Source organism: Fistularia commersonii, chromosome 14 (assembly GCF_037954325.1).
Source record: "Fistularia commersonii isolate RoL2024-O1a breed Wild chromosome 14, RoL_Fcom_v1.0, whole genome shotgun sequence".
Taxonomy (NCBI): Eukaryota; Metazoa; Chordata; class Actinopteri; order Syngnathiformes; family Fistulariidae; genus Fistularia; species Fistularia commersonii.
The window spans coordinates 7,006,723-7,024,569 of NC_141297.1; the positions used below are offsets into that span (position 1 = coordinate 7,006,723).

Here is a 17,847-nt window from a genome sequence, read left to right on the forward strand (position 1 = left end):
GCTTTCTCTGAAAGAAAAATTGTGAGGGATTCATTTATCTTTTGCAGCTCAACGCATCAAATATTACAATTTCAAACAAAAAAGAAACCAACGGTAAAGCGTCCCTCTAGAAATCATCGTCGGCTTGCCGAGGAAGAATCCGCCAGCCTCATTATGAGAGTTTCCTGATTTTGAGCCAGTGTTTGTTTGATTTTTGAAAAGAAAGAGTTTCTTTCATCCCGTTTCTCCCATCATTTCTGTCAAAAAATAAATCCATCTATTTCCAGTTTTTTTCTTTCACAATTACAGGCAGAATATTTAAAAAATACAGGAGAGGTGGGGGTGGAAATGAGAAATAAAATAGTCCACATCAAAGTCGGATAAAGGGAGTGGGGAAAAAGCCAAGAACCTACTGGATGGATGAAAAGATGTGGAGGCAGAGGAGGCGCTCCTCCGCTGGGGTCACCCTCGGCCACGACTCACTTCGACCGGCAGGGGGCGCTGCGGTTTCGCCTTCGTCGCCATGGCAACCCAGCGGCCCTAGCAACTTGAGAGACGCCGCGGGGGCAGTCCTGCCTGCTGAGACGGGATGGGAAGCGTGTCGAAGTTTATTTCAATTTTGTTTGTTTGTTTTAAAGCGTTATATTCTTTTTTTTTAACTTCAGCGGTTTCTTTAAAACACGCGTAATTTTACTTGAGGAGTAAAACACAAAGGACGATGTTACGAGTTAAGCTAATTAGCCTAGCTTCGATCACAAGTGGCGCCGCTTCGAGCTAGCCGGGTCCCGTCATGGATCGGGCGAGGCCGAAGTCCTCCAAGGGGCGAACAAGACCGGTTATTAGCGCCGACCGTACCGGTGACTCAGCCGGGGCCCAGCGGGGACATATGACCGCCAGGCCGGAAGAGACCCTCCGTTCTCGGTCCCAGCCCAGCATGTGGCCCGACAGCCGGGTCGAGGTGCTGCCTGGTCCAGGAGCTCCGCTTCCGCCGCCGCCGTCCCTGAACAAGTACAGGGTCCTGCCGTCCATCGGTAGGAGGCGGGGTTACGCCCGGGACCTGCGCGGACAAACGTCCGACTCCGACGCGACGCCGGATCTCAGCGGGGAGGTTCCAGAACCGGGCCCGGAACCGAGCGAGTTTCCGGGGTGCGCGCCCTCCTGCCCCCCGGGGAGCCTGCTGCTGGCTGTCCGGGCTCCGTGCGGCCGGAGGTTCGAGCAGCGCTTCCAGCCCACGGACGCCCTCCGGACGGTGAGGTCGAGCGCGGAAGCCCGGTACGGAGCCTGGTACGGGGAGGTCTGCATCGAGGCCGTGGAGGTTCCTCGCCGGATCTTCACGGACCTGGACCTGACTCTGGCCCAGTGCGGCATCCGGAACAGATCGGTGCTGTGTATCTGTCAGAATACCACGGAATAACAACAAAAACAAAAGCGGCCTTAAATTGGGGAACATTCATCAGCTGTTTCTCCACATCAATATCAATCGAAATATCGGACTATGTGAATAAACAGATTTACCATAGATATATTCACAGTTCAGCTCCTCTTTATTTCGGGGTTGAAATACATGTAGCCACCCATTATCGGTTTGAACTTCTAATACGCCAATAATCAATATGTAAGCTAATACGCACCTTTGAATTGATCAGTTTTAGACCGATTCAGAAGCAGGGATGTGCATCTATGCTTAACAAGCTCCTCTCAAAATTGCAATTTTTATCTTCTTTTTCCCCAGAATAATCCTTCCTACCTGAAACACCAGGGGCTGCTGCCCTGCTGTTCTAATGTGTCAAAACTAATCACTTTAATTAACATTAGCGGTGCGATGTCTCATGCTCTTGCAAACCTGCACGGCTGCGTTCTTATAGAAATGTGTCAAAGGACAAAATGTCACTGTGCACCATGAAACGAGAGAACCACCAACTGTTGTATTTTTAGAATCTTTTATATAAATCTTTTGAAATAATTGTTTAATCAATTTATTTGCATTTAGTTATATTGTCTGTTGACTGAGTCCATTCCATTTTGATTAATACCAATTTAACATGGAATTCTCTTGGTACTATTTTGAATTTGCAAAATGGCACAAATTAAAAATGCCACTGACAATAATGGCCAGGTTCTTTTTCAATTTTTTGCTGTATTTTGCACATCATTATGGGTCTGACTGAACACATTAGTCCTCTCTAAACTTTATGGATTCCTGAATTTCATCAAACTCCACGGCAGCACCAAACTCACAGTTCTGGAACCTGTCGTTCAATAAAGAATTCAAACTTACTTTTTGGCAGTCGAGCATGAGGAGACCCTGGCAAGACTGATGGGCAGCTCCCAGGACATACACCTGCTGATCCCAGAACATTCAAGCAAAAGTGCAGAGAATACTGTTACACTTTGACTTAAAGACAGTGCATGTGAACTAGAGAAAGTGTTTGTCACATCCTTGCAGTGAGTCCTTTAAGGTGACTGTTTGATAAACCAAATAAATTCTGTAGGATAAGAAATAGCTGAGGGTGAATAACCTGCTCTTTTAATAGTCAAATTCAGCACTTCAAGTCCAAATAGTCCAAGTGAGCCTGAAAGGCGATGGCTCTGATTTTGTTATTTCCTCCTCCCACAAAAACAAGGCACAAGTGTGACAAAGCGATTAATTAAATGATCAGGAAACAAATCATGAACAACCAGCAGGCCCATGTAGATGTTTAAATGCCTTGTGTCACTCAAGGTTATTTATTCAAACTTCAAATCACACCACACCAATGTTCACAGCTAGACTTTTCACTGCACACGTCAGAAGGAAATCAAATGCAACACGCCAAATTGTCAGCAACACTCAAAATGGAAAATAAATAAATGAAATAAAATATACCTAAAAAAATCTACATGGTTACAGCGGCTTTGGCATGCATGTCCCTTTTATGAACCAAAAGAAAAAATGCAAACGATGAACCCCAGGAGGAACCGGTGAGACATGGCTAGTAGCATGAAACAAGCTTGTTTGTGCCATCAGCTGTTGGCAGCACAAGGTTTAACCAGCAAGGAGATCCATGTCATCCGTGTTGCTGGGGTCCAGTTTGGAGATTTTCCTGTCTGTGGGAGGGAAACACACAAGATCATTATCTTGCGTTGACATTCACCATCTGGAAACTAAAGGAAAGCGAAACATACTGAAGTGCATCTCAATCTGCCTGATGATGTTCATGGTGTGCTCGCTGTCCACCATATTGACAGCAAATCCTTTTTTGCCAAAACGCCCGCTGCGGCCAATTCGGTGCAGATATGTGTCGTGGTCAGCGTTTCCATCCAGGTCCACGGGGAGGTCAAAGTTCACCACAAGTGAAACCTGCTCCACATCAATGCCTAAGATGGATCATCAATCAATATTAGTGAATTTCAATAATTCAATTGGAAAATAACAGTAATAGGTTATCGGTCACAATTAAGGAATCATATTCGAAGTATTTACACATCTTTTGAAAAATCAAAATTTTAAATGTGAAAAATAATTGAAATAAAAACCTGTAAGAAAATGGGAACTGTGAAGTCACTGACCAGGGAATATCATCTGGGACATTTTTCTTAAAAGCATCCTCATCATTTAAGTGATGTATTTAATGACTCAACTCAGACATGCTGTGTCATATTTATCATATTTAATTGCCTTTAAAAGGTTTATAGCTTTCAGTGTAATGGAATTAATTTTTCGCTATGCTGGACACACACGCACGTTATTTGTTCTATTTTGGCCCAGCAGCAATTTAATCATGTTTTCACATCTCAATGATGAAATGTCTGCAGACGTCATATCCAGCCTGCTGAGATGTCTCTGTCCAGAAGCCTTGTCTGTCCTACCTCGGGAACACACGTTTGTGGTCACCAGCACTTTCTCTTTGCCATTCCTGAAGCGTTCAATGACAGCAGCTCGTTGCTCCACGGTCAGCTCGCCGCTCAGCAGCGCCACCTGGTGACCCTCCTTGGTCAGGCTCACGGTCAGCCAAGAGGCCATCCTGCGAGTCTGTGGAGAGCACACATCCAAAGTTTCTACCTTGCCTTCACTTTGTCCTAACAGATTTCAGGTTATCGGACAGGGGCTGGATATTTACAGAATGCAAATTTATTGAGAATACACTCTAAAGGCCTTTTCTAGACTACATTCTGACAGTTACAAGTCTGTATAGCAAGTATCATGAATGCCGTCCAATGCAATGGTGGTTTTCATGAAGGAATCTGGCTATTGAGAGGTTTGTCTCTCGAACAGATGCTTGTATGTACAAAATTAGAAAGGAAATAGTGCAAACAGGAGCCTGTCTCAGTGACAAAGGAAAGCATTGTCGAGTTAACGATGAGGAATTCTAAAATTATAAATTAAAAATGTTGGCAAAATTTCAAATTTCACCAAGCCACATTTAATGGCCTTGCGTGACATTATGTTATTGAACCAGGTTGACAAATTCATTCTTTAGATGAAGACCCTCCACTGATGGGTCACATATCACATAAAAAAGATGAATCAGATTTGCAATTTAATGTGCTCTGTTGTTCAATTTCATTTTTTGTTCCTATTCTATCATCCCAATTAATTCACTCTAACATCGCAGTGAATGCAGTTAATTTTCTGTGAGCCATGAGCAAAAAAAATACTGAATGGTTTTTGACCAGCCTGACAGCTGCTTGCTGCAACGTCATTTTGAAAAACAAAACAAACAAAAAAAAAAAACAACAAAAAAAACCATGGCGGTAACCATTGAAGCAGCTTCTCACGTGGCAGAAGATGATGGCCTGGGCGATGGTGAGGCTGGCGTACAGATTGCACAGAGCTGTAAACTTGTCCTCTTTCTCCTTGCAGATTATGTAAAACTGCTTGATGGTGTCCAGCGTTTCCTCTTCGCGCTTCAGCCTGATGATGTTTGGATTTGAAACCACCTGCTCTGCAAACTTCCACACAGAGTCCTCGAAGGTGGCGGAGAAAAGCAGCATCTGGCACTGCTGTGTCAGCTGCCTGCATCAGGACGAGGGGGAAATGGGAGAGAATCTAAGGGATGGGACACGCGGAGGGGAGTGGTTATGGACGGTAATTCCTGCTCATTTAAAGCTACCTGTGGATACGAATGCTCTGGTCACGGTGCCCCTGCGTAGCGATCATCACGTCGGCCTCATCCAACACAAACAGAGTGATCTTCTTCAGGTCTATCAGCTTGTACTTGACACACCAGTCCAGGACGGTGCCTGGCGTTCCGATGACAATCTGCTCCTGCAGCTTTGTACCCTTTGCAACTGGGGAGCGATTAAATCTCATTGAAATTGCATCCAAGGAGGATTTCTTCAACAAAATTAACAACAGTGATACTTTGCGTTCAGAGGCAGATTATTTTGCACTATTTAAAAAAAAAACAACCAAAAAACAGCAAATGGGAGCCTTAAAAATATGCAAAACCATACGAAAGAGTCATCAATCATCAAGTTACAACTTGGAAGTTACTTAAACTTATCATTAAAACTGAATCAAAATCAGGAAGTGAGCCAGACATCATACATATTGAGGTGAAATTACTAATAAATTTTTGAAAAATGTGGCTTGACTACTTCACAGTCACAGACAAAGTCCCACAATATCTGCAAGAATCTGCTTTTAGATGTAAGAACTGAATTTGCATTTTTATTAGACCAAAAATGAATTAAATAACTCATTATGGAGACAAAGGGGGTTGGGAAAATCTGGCTTCTGGATAAAGGGTTACAAATGTTTTTAATCATGTAAATTAGTTCACCAATAAGTATTCATGTCTCTGTAACTATGATTGAACAGTGGACCAGGACTGGGCTGGGTCTGTACTGGAAGTTTCTTTCATTTTCAGCGTTGGGATATTTTTGAACCGAGAAGAGTCCACAGAGCCAAACCCCATCTGTTCGATGAATCAGCGTTTTAACAATGTGGCTGGATTTATTTCTGATGACAAAACCTCTCACCTCAATAAAATGTGTTTCTTCCCTCTGAACTACTAAATATGATGATTTTAAGCCTCTGGTAAAAAAACAAAACAAAAAAAAACTGTGCTCATTGTGTGCAATATATTTGACCGAGGGCTGGCTGTTGAATTTGACTGATCCTGACAATAAATCACATGTTTGAGTGTAATCCTAGGTTCTGGTTTATTCCCAGGCGTGAAAGTCCAAAATGGACAGCAAAATCTATCTAAGGTCTTTCTTATTGCGATGACAGCCTTACTTCGGTTGCCCCTGACAGCGTACGCCAGCTTCACCTCAGGACAAAATTTGCCCATCTGCTCAATCACTTGTCCAATCTGCAAAGCGAGCTCGTAGGTCGGGGAGATGCAAAGAGCCTGAGTGAGGGGAGGGACACAAACACCGCGTTGGTGATGTCAATCCTGGGTGTGTTAGAGAGTCGCAACTTTGAGAGGAGAAGGGAGATAACACTCTTACCTGAGTCCACTTGTTAGCGTGGTTCACATGGCTGAGCATGGCCAAGGAGAATGCTGCAGTTTTTCCTGTGCCCGACTGTGACTGGGCGATCAGATTCTGAGGCCTAAAACACATATACCAGTATTCTTTAAATGGTTAGGAGAGGAAACATGCAGATTACTATTGATATGAGCTTCATTTTTCTTGATTTTCTCAGCATTTATGAACTAGTAGTCTGGTCTACATTGCAAGATATTGTTGAAAAAAAAAAACCTACTATTATTCAACTGCTAATTATCAAACAAATTGAGATTTTGAAGTTCTAATCAGTCTCAATTGGTGCATTTCCATCAGGGTATTAATTGACAGGAGGGCTGTCAAAGGTGGACTCACGGTTGTGCCACCATCATGGGCAGAGCGTTCTCCTGGATCCGGGATGGTCTGTTGAAGCCCATACTGTAGACTCCTTTCAGCAGCTCTGGTTTCCTGGAGACAGTAATGAGAAAGCAAGACGCAAGTGACTTTGTGGGGTGGAAAAAAAAAATCAAAGAATGACAAAAAAAAAAACCCCAAGATGCATGGCGAGCAAAATGGGAATACCGATACAGATTAGTTGTTTTGATGGGAGCTGTAAAGGTGTCAAATCCTAATTTCCCAAATCTCCCACAGATGGTAAAACTGTTGAGATGTGATAAATCCAGAGGCCAGGACAGATGAAACATAATTTCACACTCAGCCTATCCAGTGAACCCTGATGGCCTTTGTGGGAGGAGAACACTCCAGCAGGGCAGAAATGTTCCATCACAGATAATTAGAACATCTCTGAGTGGATTTGAAGCAATCTTTCACTCTGAGGGAATGCACGGACCCAAACCAATCTAGAAATAAATCGCCTGCCCCTGGACACCCTCACTGTCGCCGGGTTCATGCTCCTTGTCCTGCTTCCCTTTTCCAGGAAATCATCAATTATGCTCCCTGCCTTCTGCTCATATGTTCAGCTCTGTTTAGCCAATTTCCTATAGAGATTGTTGTAATTTTGCAGAATGATTTCAGGGCCATCTCTTCTTCATTTTCCGCTGATTTCTTACTATTTTGCAACCACCCACCCGCACCCAAAAACTAATGTGGCCATTAATTAATTTTCAGATATTTTACTGTCACTTTGCAAGATCCCCCCACCACCCCCATTTACATTTAGTTTTACTTTAATGTCTTCTGTTTACTCATTTTCAGGTACTTTTGGATTGTTTCCATGACTGTAATCTTGCAAATTTTTCTTCCTGATTTTCCAGCACTGCCTGGAAACACCATTCTAAGAGCACTCAGAGTTGCAGTGGGGCTGAAGCCAATCCCTGCTGCCACTGGGCGAGAGGCGGGGTTTAGCCTGAACCTTCACCTGTCAATCACAAGATCAAAGAGACATACAACCATTGACTCTGACATTCACACGCCTTGGCAATTTTCGCACAGAGGATGGAACCATGAGAATCTGGAGAGAACATACGGACACAGGAAGAACAGGCAAACCTATAACAGAAAGGCCAATTTAAGTCAAAACAGGTACCTTCTTGCTGCCATCCACTGCCCAAACATCCAGGTGGCTGTTATGTTGTGTCTCGTTTAATTTTAATCCTGGAATGTAAACTACTCTTGTGTTTTCCTCCCAGATTTCAGGTGAAGCACAATTAAGCTTCCCCATAACTTCTTCTAGCTGTCAGAGCTCTATCTAGGATAAGACAAAAAATCTGCAAAACATTTCAACTTTTCCCCGGCTGAGACATCATGCAGGTGGAACACAGAAGAGTTGTTTTTCTCCAATGTGTTTGTTTGTTTGTTTTTCTCCCCAAACTTTTCTAAACAACCCATTCCTCCCACCCCTCCACCCGCAGACTCACAGCCTCAGCTCCTCGAAAGTCTTGACAGAGTAGAGGGGGGAACTGGGGTCTCTCTGCAGGACCTCCACCTGGTTCCTGTTTTTCACCAGGGACCTGCGGATCATCTTGTTGAGGAGGGATTGCTCGGCCAGGTCCACCTTGTCCTCGTCGCTCCACCGGCCTCCATCGTCCCCCATGCCCGGCAACACGTTCCCTGCGCACGGCACGCTAACAGGTGAGCTGCCATGTTGAGTTCCCCCCCTAAAACAACTTAATTAAATGGAATATACCATTTATGTCCCCGTTGGCGTTGCCGCGAATTTTCTCCATTTTCTTTTTCGAGTCGAACTGAGGGAGAAAAATACACTTTCGTGTAAAATAAAACGAACAAATAAATAAATAACATATTTTTTCGTTTTGACAAAAATGCGTAGACGTATGTGCCAACTCATATCGAGAGGTAGCAAGTTTAGCTAGTTTAGCCCCCCACTCCCCAACGCCACCATTTCATTTCCAAGATAAAATGAAATAAAGAGATAACAGTCGGCCAACCGGGAATTCGTTAAAAAAACTCACCTGTGCGGTCGGTGCCGTGGCCTCCTGGACGTCAACCGCATTCGCCCAAGAATCTTTGGACATTTTACGGCGTGGTTTTCAGGGCCACGGCTTCACCAAAAGTTTGGTGTCAGCGTGGCTGGACGTGCCGTCGGCCTGATACGAACCGCCCGCAGCCCGCTGGACCGCACCACTCATGCTGCCTTCACTAGCATCGGAAAGCCTACAGTTCCTAGGTAGAGACCGTATATAAAATGCGTATTTAAACTACAAACTGACACTTATCGCTTCCCCTTTTCAACACGAAATCATAAAAATAGTGTGTTTCTTTCATCTCAAGGTCGAAGTGCGAAACTCCGTAAGTGGTTGCTATTTTGACACTTAGCCAAACATATTAGCCCCCCTAGCTATTTTTTCTGCTAATCTCCATTTTATTCTCATCATGTAAGTCATTTACAAGTATTTCGATACATTTCCCCAGCGCTGGTCCTCAATCGTTTGTCTGAAACCGGTCGTTCGAACGGCAGGTTAGATATTTCCGTGGTTTTGGGGGTGTACATGAAGGCACCGAGTGCTGTTGCAGGGTGACCCTGTGACACACCCATCAGTCTGCACACACTCCATCATGGGTCCAGCCGAAGCTAGCACTCTGTTGTCGTCTCAACCACTCACTCTCACAAATGCAAAGCAATCACTGCACTTTTCAATGCACTTTCAGTGGAAATACAACAAATCAATCAGTAGCGCACACGCGGAATCTCCATTGTGCACTCTTCTTCCTGCACATCATCCGCTACTATCCGTCCCTTTCCTCAGCATCGTTTTCTCAGCTTTCTCTTTCAATACTTCCATAAATCTCATCTTCGGTGTAAGACAGAATATCCTGCCTGGCAGCTCTAACCTCAGCATACTTCTACACAGATTTTAGAAAACATCCAACGGGGGAAGGAATCTGCACGCTTAAAAAGCAGCAGGCCGAAATCCTGCGTTTCTGATCCCGTAGAAATCGTAAGTTACCCACCGTGAATACACTCGATAAAAACAAAATCAATGATGTTTATTTTCCCTCTGGAAGATTTTTTTAAATTGGCATCATGACACGAAATTTTACGTCCTCGGGTTTTCAGTCTCTCTTTAGATCAGTCATTGAAAAGAAATTTATAGTCAAAGTCAGCTTTATTGCCAATTTCTCCACATGGACTAGACATACATAGGAATCAGGAAGATGTTTCTCATTTTCCCACGTTGAAATGAGATTAACAAAATTATAACTGAGTGCACATTCACAGTAAAGTGCACAATAAACAAACAAAAATTAAACTATACAGTATAAAGTTAACGCAGATACAATATACTTGTACTGAGGTGAAAGGATAACAGAGGTTTAACAGCATAAAAGCCTGAAATGTAAAAATATGTGTCAATTGTATTTGAATATAGAGAGTAACAGAAGAGTTATCCATACAGTTTAGCACAAAAAACGTGAAGTCGTTAAGTAATACCAGGTAATAGAAGGTGCGAAACTAAGTGGATATTAAGGCACAGAAAAAAAGCCAGTATATAGTATGTAATACAGTAGCAGCATGATTGATTTTGATGTAACCATCCAAAAAATTGAAGATATAAAATTAATAAAAAAATAATAGAGATTAATTAATATGAAAAGATAATTGAGATATTTTTAAGATATTCATATCCATATATATACATGTGTGTGTGTGTGTGTGTGTGTGTATGTATAGATATTAATATCGTTTTTTTCCCTCTGGGTTCTCTGGGCTGCAGATGATTAACTGGAAAAATCCGAAAAATTGCCCAGATGTGTGAATGACAGAGCGGATGGTTGTATGTCTCTGCATGTGATCCACTTGAAGCCGGTCTAAGGTGAACCCGCCTTTCCCCCAACGACCATGATTTTATGTGCAGGATAAGCGGTATATATATATGTATATATGTATGTATAGTAAAGGGAGCCTTACTGTGTGGAGCCTGCATGTTCTCCCTGTGTCCAAAAACATGCAGAAGGTTAATTAGAAAAAAACAAATGGAAAATTGACAGCTGGGATAGGCTTCAGCATCCCTCTGGAAGCTGAAGTGCAGAAAGGTAGATAATGGATGGATATTTTTTGAGGTTATTTTCTCTAAAATAACTAAAGATGCAGGCTGTGGAGATTCTCAGTCATTCAGGTCATAGTTAATTCTTGTCATCTAGTGGCGACTGAACTTGAGGAAAATCAAGTTGCCACGAGAAGATATTAAGCAAGATTAACCAAAGATATACATTTTCTTCTCACACACACACACATGAATACATCTTGTATATGGAATTGTTTTGTAGCTCTAAAATTTCTTCTCATTTTGACGAAAGAAATAGCTGACTTTTTTCCAGAGGCCCTGGCGATTATATGCCGCCTTTTGTCGGTGAAAACACGCCAGAATTAACCTTTAACTCCCCCCTGCCACCCTCCCACCCTCACCCCTGCAGGTGGGTGAGAACAAGAGGAAAGTGAGTGAGTGGATTGTGTGTGTGTGTATGTCTCTCTGTGTGTGTATGTGTGTGTGTGTGTGTGTGTCTGTGTGTGTGTGAGAGAGAGAGAGTTGAGTTAAAAGGCTCTGAGGGAGAAGAGGAGGAGGGAGGTGTACAGTCAGTTTTATTGGCTGCAGGTTAATTCAATTTGGAGGCGGATGCTCACACACACACACACACACACACACACACACACACACACACACACACACACACACACACACACACACAAAAGCTCCAGACACGTTTTCATCCAAATGACTATTTAAACAGATATTAATCGCCATGGTAACCTTCGCAAGAAAAAAAAACAGATGGATCAAACCAAGTGATTGCAAAACACGGACACCGCCAAGACGCCCACGGAGGCTCTGAGACATTAAGGGCTTTCCAGAGCTACCGTGGAGAGGAGATGCCCCCCCCCCAACCCCCCGCCCCACGAACACACACACACACACACACACACGCACACACACATACACACAACCACAGGCGCCTGCGCGTGTCGTGAGACAGTGCACCTGCGTGGGTGGTGCGAGTTCTCTGCGGGATGTGTGATTGACAAAGGTTGTTTTTTTTCATTTGCGCCCCCCCCCCCCCCCCCCCCCCCCCCCCACACACACACACACACACACACACACACTCCCGGAGGCGGTAAGAGGAAAATAAGGAAGGGGGAACAACTGTTGCACACCTTTACCCCCTTCACCTCCTTGTCCCCTCATGCACAAACACACACACAAACACACACACACTTCCTCCAACGTCTCGCCCGTGAGCGTGGATCCCTAGTTTCTGCCACCTGTGGCAGCAGCGCCCTCCCACCCTCCACCCCACCCCACCCCACCCCACCATCTCTCTTTCCACGGAGAGAGAGAAAAAACAAAAAAAGGAAAGAGGAGCTGAGTGGAGCGGAGGAGGAGGAAGAGGAGGATATCTTTCATGATAAGAGGACTTCTCGTGGAGAGAGAGAGAGATCCACGCTGCGGACCCCGTGGATGCGGCTGAGAGGTAAGATTTGGCCGTGGACGCCGTGATTATGCGCAGACTCGTCATCCCTGTCGTTCGCGCGGATCGAGGAGGAGGAGGAAGGGGAGAAGAAGAAGGTGAGATGGTGATTATTTAAAAAAAAAGGGGGGGGAGCAAAGAAAGAAAGAAAAATTAAGGAAAATCTGCCAGTCATGCGTCGTGGGGTTCGTCCGGTGTGTTTTATTGAACGGTAGACTGCGTGTGTGTGTGAGTGTGTGTGTGTTCCAACAGGTGGGTTTTTCTAACAGCGGCGTCTCCTTACCGTTTCGACATCACTGAGCGCCAACTGAAAGAGTCATGAGTTTTTTTTCTTCAAATTGATCATAATTTTTCTTTCTTTTTTGAATTTTTATTTGTGTTTCTTTATTTATTATTGTATTTCGGCAGCTCCCGGGTCGCACCCCGGTGCTGGTGATTCATCGCACCGAGCCCATCGGGACTGCCACTTTGGAAAGAAAAAAACAAACCATTGTGATAATTTAAGAACCATAATTACTATTATTCCTTCCGAGTTATGTGGCGCAGACACTCCTCGATAAAATAACTTTTTTTTTTTAATCTTTTTTTTTTATTTTGAATTTATTTTTTATTTTAAATTTTAGCACCGTTTCTTCATCCTCCTCTGACACACCGGTGAATTAAAAAAAAACACATTTTAATTATTTCTTAATTAATTTACCTGCTCTATTATTTAAAACTGGTAATAAAGTGTGAGGGGAGGTATTTCTTAATTGTTTTTTTTTTATTTTTTATTTTTTTTTTATAGCTGCATTTTCTTGAGCGGACACACGATGACGCTGCTCTAACAGCCGAGCCAGTGACTGCGGCTGCATGTGACCTTTTCTTTACCATTCATAAATAACCATATGGCTCCTAAAGACCCCGTGATTGATGTAATGGTGAATGTGTGTGTGTGTGTGTGTGTGTGTGTGTTTTGGGGCTTTCAGCAGAACCCCTCAGAAGTCGCTCCTTCCGAGAATGGTGTTTCTTTCTTTTCACCAATGTTCCCGCCGGAGTGTCATCGGTCCAATCAATGCGTCTCAAGTGATGGCCCTCCCATCCCCCCCCCCCCGGCGGGCTCCGAGACGCCGCGGGTCAGCCTGCAGGCGGGCGGGGTCGCTCGGGGAGGCCGTCTCTATGGAAATCGCTTCCGTCATAACACTTCCTGTCGGGGCTCCGGTCGCGCGGCAGACTCAGACCCCTTGACAGCGTAGAGCCAAGATTGCAGGAGGAGGAATTCACAATGAAGGAAGAGATCATTTCCTCTGTCATTTACATAATTAGGGACGTTGCCGCCCCCCTCCAACCCCCCCCACCCCGCGTGGCGCATCGATTCGCGGCCTCGTATCGCCTCGAATCGACATAAACGACTTCTCGTGCTTTGACCTTTTAGTCAAAAGGCTTGGAGCCGGCGTGGGGTCCTGGGAAACCTTTCTAGAATAGATGCTCGCGAGAAAAAAACAGGTTAAATTTATTTTTCAGAGGACTAAAATGCATTCGCGGCAATTATGAATTACAGAGAGGTGAGTGAAACTAATGATGGGAATTGGATTTTAAAAACACCTAAATGATGTCAGGGATCAAGGCGTAAAACAAAAATGAAAATGTTTGACTGTTGAACAAAAACAAGGTTGTTGCCAATGAACGCTGTTGTTTTTATTAAGATCTTATGAGCGTGAGTGCAAGTTTGAAGTGCTGTGCAATGTCTCGGTTTCTGATGGAGAAAAACAGAACGAGGCGGAGGGGAAAAAAAAAACACCTTTTTATTTCCACGCTGAAGCTGTTTTTTAATAAAACTGTCAGCGCCGTCAGTGAACAGACGACGCCGTCTTTTGTCCTTGACGACACGAGAAGATTCACGGATGTCGTCTTGACCTCTCTTTATTTCAAAAAACCAACAGCAATTAACCGATTTAAGAAAACAATCAAAATACAAATCGATGCAATGAAATATTCATCGGTCGGTTTGCTCGCTCAGTGATGGGACCAATTTATCCCAGTAAGATCCAAGCATATTTCACAGAACTTCAAGCTGCGCTCAATACATCGACATATTATTGTTTCAGACGATTTAATTGACTTTAAATGTGTCCGGGAGGCCTTTTCTCACATATTTAATTCAATTAACTTTCACGTTCCTGTATTTTTATTCCCTTCCAATTACTGAAACGGCATCGAGCCCTCACATCTCTATGGGAGAACCTGCCTCCGGCTTTTCTCCTTTTTAAAAGGATTTAAAAAGAAAGAAATCTCTTTTCCCCCCCGAAAAATGATCGGGGCAAGGTGACCTTTAAAATCCCGACGCGCCGTCTCTCATCCCCCTTCCGCTCGGCGCGTTGACCCCCCGGAGTCTGACGCCGTTCGGTGGAAGGGTGGACGGACGGTATGATCGACGGGCGCCGCCTGTTTTTTTTTGTTTTTTTTTATTTTTTGTTCTGAAAGCAGAATCTTAAAAAAAAAAAAAAGACAGCACCATGCCGGGACTCATAAACAAGGAGAGCCGAAGCGCCCTGCCCCTCAGCGTCTCTGACATCACTTCCTGTGTCAGGGGTTACACCCTGGCCATGACGGCGTCCATGACCTACGAGAACATCGAGGACCACGCCATCGAAGGTAAGGCGGCTTTCGCCGTAGAACCCCTCCGATCTCCGAAACGAGGCGCTTTTAAAAAAAATAAATGTTTCTCCCCCGAAAGGGATCTTCATCTACCCGCTGGAGGAGAACTCCATCGTGGTCGGGTTCGAGGCCATGATATCCAGTCAGATAATCACGCTGCAAATCAAGGACAAGGCCAAAATTGACGAATGTCATCTGGAATGCTGCAGCACGCCCAACGGGGCCCCCCAGAGCGCCATCGGTAAGATAAAAACAAAATAATAATAATAAATCCATAAACCGGAGAGCCAATTGTTGGGTTGAACTGTGCCATCGCTCCATCGTGTTCTTCACTGACACTCAGCCGGTCTGGTTTATTCAACTCTTTGTCGAGGCTTTGCGGCCGCCATTTCTGATCATTTCCTCCCACCCTGTTGCCTCATTCAAGAATAAAAATCGAATTTTCTCAAAAAGACCCATTGGCTGAAAAAGGTGTAGATCCCAGTGGCTCATCTGACCCGACCCCCGCTGTCGATCAATCACGTTTGAGTTTGTGAGCTAACTCAATCCGGTATGCGCTGACATCCGACCTGACTGCGAATAGGTGTTGCCAACGGACGATGAAAAAGAGGAGGCAGGACACAGGAAGTAGTGTCACGAGACAATGACAACAGGAAGTGGCGGGAAGGAGGGAGAAGGCCAACAAAGTCAAACCGGACTACAAAAATGGCGGAAAGAGTAGGGAGCCAGCTGTTTGTCCTCCATCTTTGTTTACCTTCTAAACCAGGGGTGTCAAACTCATTTTGGTCCGGGGCCACATACGGCCTAATTTGATGTCAAAGGTAACATCATTACCGAGATGTAACACTGAGTCCAAATTTTTCCTTGTTTTTTTTAGTGTAAAGGAGTTACACAGGTAAATTATAAAAGTCTTTATGTGTAATGAGCTGTTCTTCTAAAAAATACATGACAAATTGATATTAAAAATTAATATTTAGAAATTAATATTTGAAAATTAATGATGAAATTACACCCTAAAAAAATTGTTGAGTTAAAAGAGGAAATCTTGTTACTGTGGGAAAATTTGCCGCAAAATTAATTGGTCGCATGTATAAGAGGAGGTATAATGTTTACAAGGCTAATGGTGGCTATTCTGGTTATTAAATCAATTTTTTTAATTTTGCCCGTTTTTTTTTTGCTATCGTTTTGGTGTTTTTTTATAGAAATAAGACAAGAAAAGATCATTTTAACAATGTCGCTAGACGTTTTATTCATCAAATAAAATCGTTTTGTTTTTCAAATTTTGAAGCGAAAAATACATTGCAAAGTTACTTTTTCATTTTTTCCTTGCCCATGTTTTTTTGTAATCCAGTGTATAAAAACCCACAGAGGCATGCGAGAAAAAACAAGCGGGGTGCTCGAACACAAAGTTTGATTTCGGGCAGGGGGCCACAAAATATAATTCCGAGGGCCGCATATTGCGATGCGTTCAGGTTTCGACCAATCACATTGTCTCTTACATGTCATGATCCACAAAGTTCCGGCCCTTTTAAAAGAAATCTGCCGATTTAGCGCAAAGTCTTTCCGATATCTGCATCCATGGTGACAGCTGTGTAGCTCTGTAAAACGAAAAAAAAAAAAGAAAAAAAGATTATGGGCTTCAGTTGAAAATCTAGATCCCATAGATTGTTTTGTTTAGGAACGATGAAGTAGTGAATATTTATAGATAACCTTTAAACCTTTAATAGTTCTCATAAAACTAAGATTAGTTTGGCAGGACGTCTGTTCAAGTCTCAGGATAGCCATGGAGGAATGAAGATCCCGACAGACCCAGATTAATGATCCAATATATCCAAAGGACACGGGTCTGGATTTCTCTCTGGCATTCGTGCCGCTTGGATAGTTTACGGCGTGACAAACACCGAGCCGCACTTTTATTTTGAAGGACTCGTGGACTCCAAAGCGAAGAGATGTTTTTTTTTTTTTTTTATCCAAAAGCTCAAATATTGTTGGGCGATATTTTGGAATAGAATTCAGCCCCCCAAAAAAAGACAAATGCCGGCGAGCGAGATGGAATCGGCCGCCCACTCGCTGGAACGAGGGGAGCGGAGGGGACGTTCGGTCGTCCAAGATCTCGGCAGCCGTTCAAAGGAAATGCACTTACTCACCACTTTGTATCTGAAGTGCCTCATATTTTCCAGGATGCATTGGGTGATCCGTTTGTCAGTAACTCTGATCTTTGTACATTTTTGTAAATACTTTACCGGATGAAAGGTTAACGTTAACACTCGAGAATTTTATTCACCCCTTTGGAGATGTTCTTTTAAATGCGCGTTTAAAGGCTATCATACATTCCTAATGCAATGCTATGTTTCCTGCCTTTTTTATGCGAATGCAATGCTCTTTTATAGTCATTTTCAGACATTATGTTGACGAAAAAAATCTGCCAAAATTCAATCGGCGACTTTTCCCAATGTCCCTGAGCTAAGCTAATTGTGTCGCAGGTCATGTGGTGATGGACGAGGATCTGGAGAGGACGGTGTTAGTGGTCAACCTGGGCATCATTCCTCCGTTGGAGACGGTGCACGTCCTGGTCAGCACCTCCTCTGAGCTCTCCACGCTGCCCAGCGGGGGCATCAGGGTCTCCTCCCCTCCGGTGTGCACGCCGCGGGTCCAGAGGACCATCAACGAGGAGCAGGGACTGTCCCCAAACTTCTCGAGGGCGTAAGGCTACAATTATTCCCGGGATTATTCTGATTATTATTTCCAAGTTAGCATAGCACCATGTACAAGCTAATGTTAAATTTGCACTATTATGATATAGCCGAAATCGCCAGCTTTCTTATTGGACAATCAGAGTTGATCATTTAC

The 17,847-nt window shown here is 43.8% G+C and overlaps 3 protein-coding genes across 4 annotated transcripts in view; 2 read left to right on the plus strand and 1 right to left on the minus strand.

Moving 5' to 3' along the window:
* Window positions 1-375: 375 nt before the first annotated feature.
* Window positions 376-2,055, plus strand: ubxn10 (UBX domain protein 10). The gene has a single exon (XM_086159683.1). It carries the CDS (start codon window positions 770-772, stop codon window positions 1,391-1,393), a length of 624 nt encoding a protein of 207 aa, XP_086015809.1. The 5' UTR covers window positions 376-769; the 3' UTR covers window positions 1,394-2,055.
* Window positions 2,056-2,690: 635 nt separating this feature from the next.
* On the minus strand, window positions 2,691-8,975 carry ddx19a (DEAD-box helicase 19a). Of its 2 annotated transcripts, none has more exons than XM_086159366.1 (11): window positions 8,847-8,975; window positions 8,561-8,618; window positions 8,292-8,484; window positions 6,790-6,882; window positions 6,418-6,520; window positions 6,203-6,317; window positions 5,073-5,250; window positions 4,738-4,975; window positions 3,829-3,991; window positions 3,145-3,336; window positions 2,691-3,066 (listed from the first exon to the last, which is right to left on the minus strand). In XM_086159366.1, the coding sequence occupies exons 1-11, from the start codon at window positions 8,907-8,909 to the stop codon at window positions 3,005-3,007; spliced, it is 1,458 nt and encodes a 485-aa protein (XP_086015492.1). In that variant the 5' UTR covers window positions 8,910-8,975; the 3' UTR covers window positions 2,691-3,004. The 2 variants fall into 2 exon arrangements, with proteins under 2 accessions (XP_086015492.1, XP_086015490.1); XM_086159364.1 differs by having other exon boundaries at window positions 8,561-8,636; window positions 8,847-8,968.
* Window positions 8,976-15,114: 6,139 nt separating this feature from the next.
* The window catches only part of vwa5b1 (von Willebrand factor A domain containing 5B1), a 35,936-nt gene continuing 33,203 nt past the window's right edge, over window positions 15,115-17,847 (plus strand). Inside the window, exons 1-2 of the mRNA XM_086159875.1 lie at window positions 15,115-15,238; window positions 17,481-17,700. Of these exons, the coding sequence (XP_086016001.1) occupies window positions 15,130-15,238; window positions 17,481-17,700 (329 nt within the window). The 5' untranslated portion in view covers window positions 15,115-15,129. The remainder of the gene's footprint in view (window positions 15,239-17,480; window positions 17,701-17,847) is intronic.

What these genes read in the sequence shown, in the direction of transcription:
- ubxn10 (XM_086159683.1), top strand. Translation starts at nt 770, where the DNA reads ATGGATCGGGCGAGGCCGAAGTCCTCCAAGGGGCGAACAAGACCGGTT.
- ddx19a (XM_086159364.1), bottom strand. Translation starts at nt 8,909, where the DNA reads ATGTCCAAAGATTCTTGGGCGAATGCGGTTGACGTCCAGGAGGCCACG. An exon ending in ACGCTAACAAGTGGACTCAG is followed by an intron (nt 6,318 to 6,417) that starts GTAAGAGTGTTA and finishes CCCCTCACTCAG; the next exon opens with GCTCTTTGCATCTCCCCGAC. An exon ending in AGGCCATCATCTTCTGCCAC is followed by an intron (nt 3,992 to 4,737) that starts GTGAGAAGCTGC and finishes TGCTCTCCACAG; the next exon opens with ACTCGCAGGATGGCCTCTTG.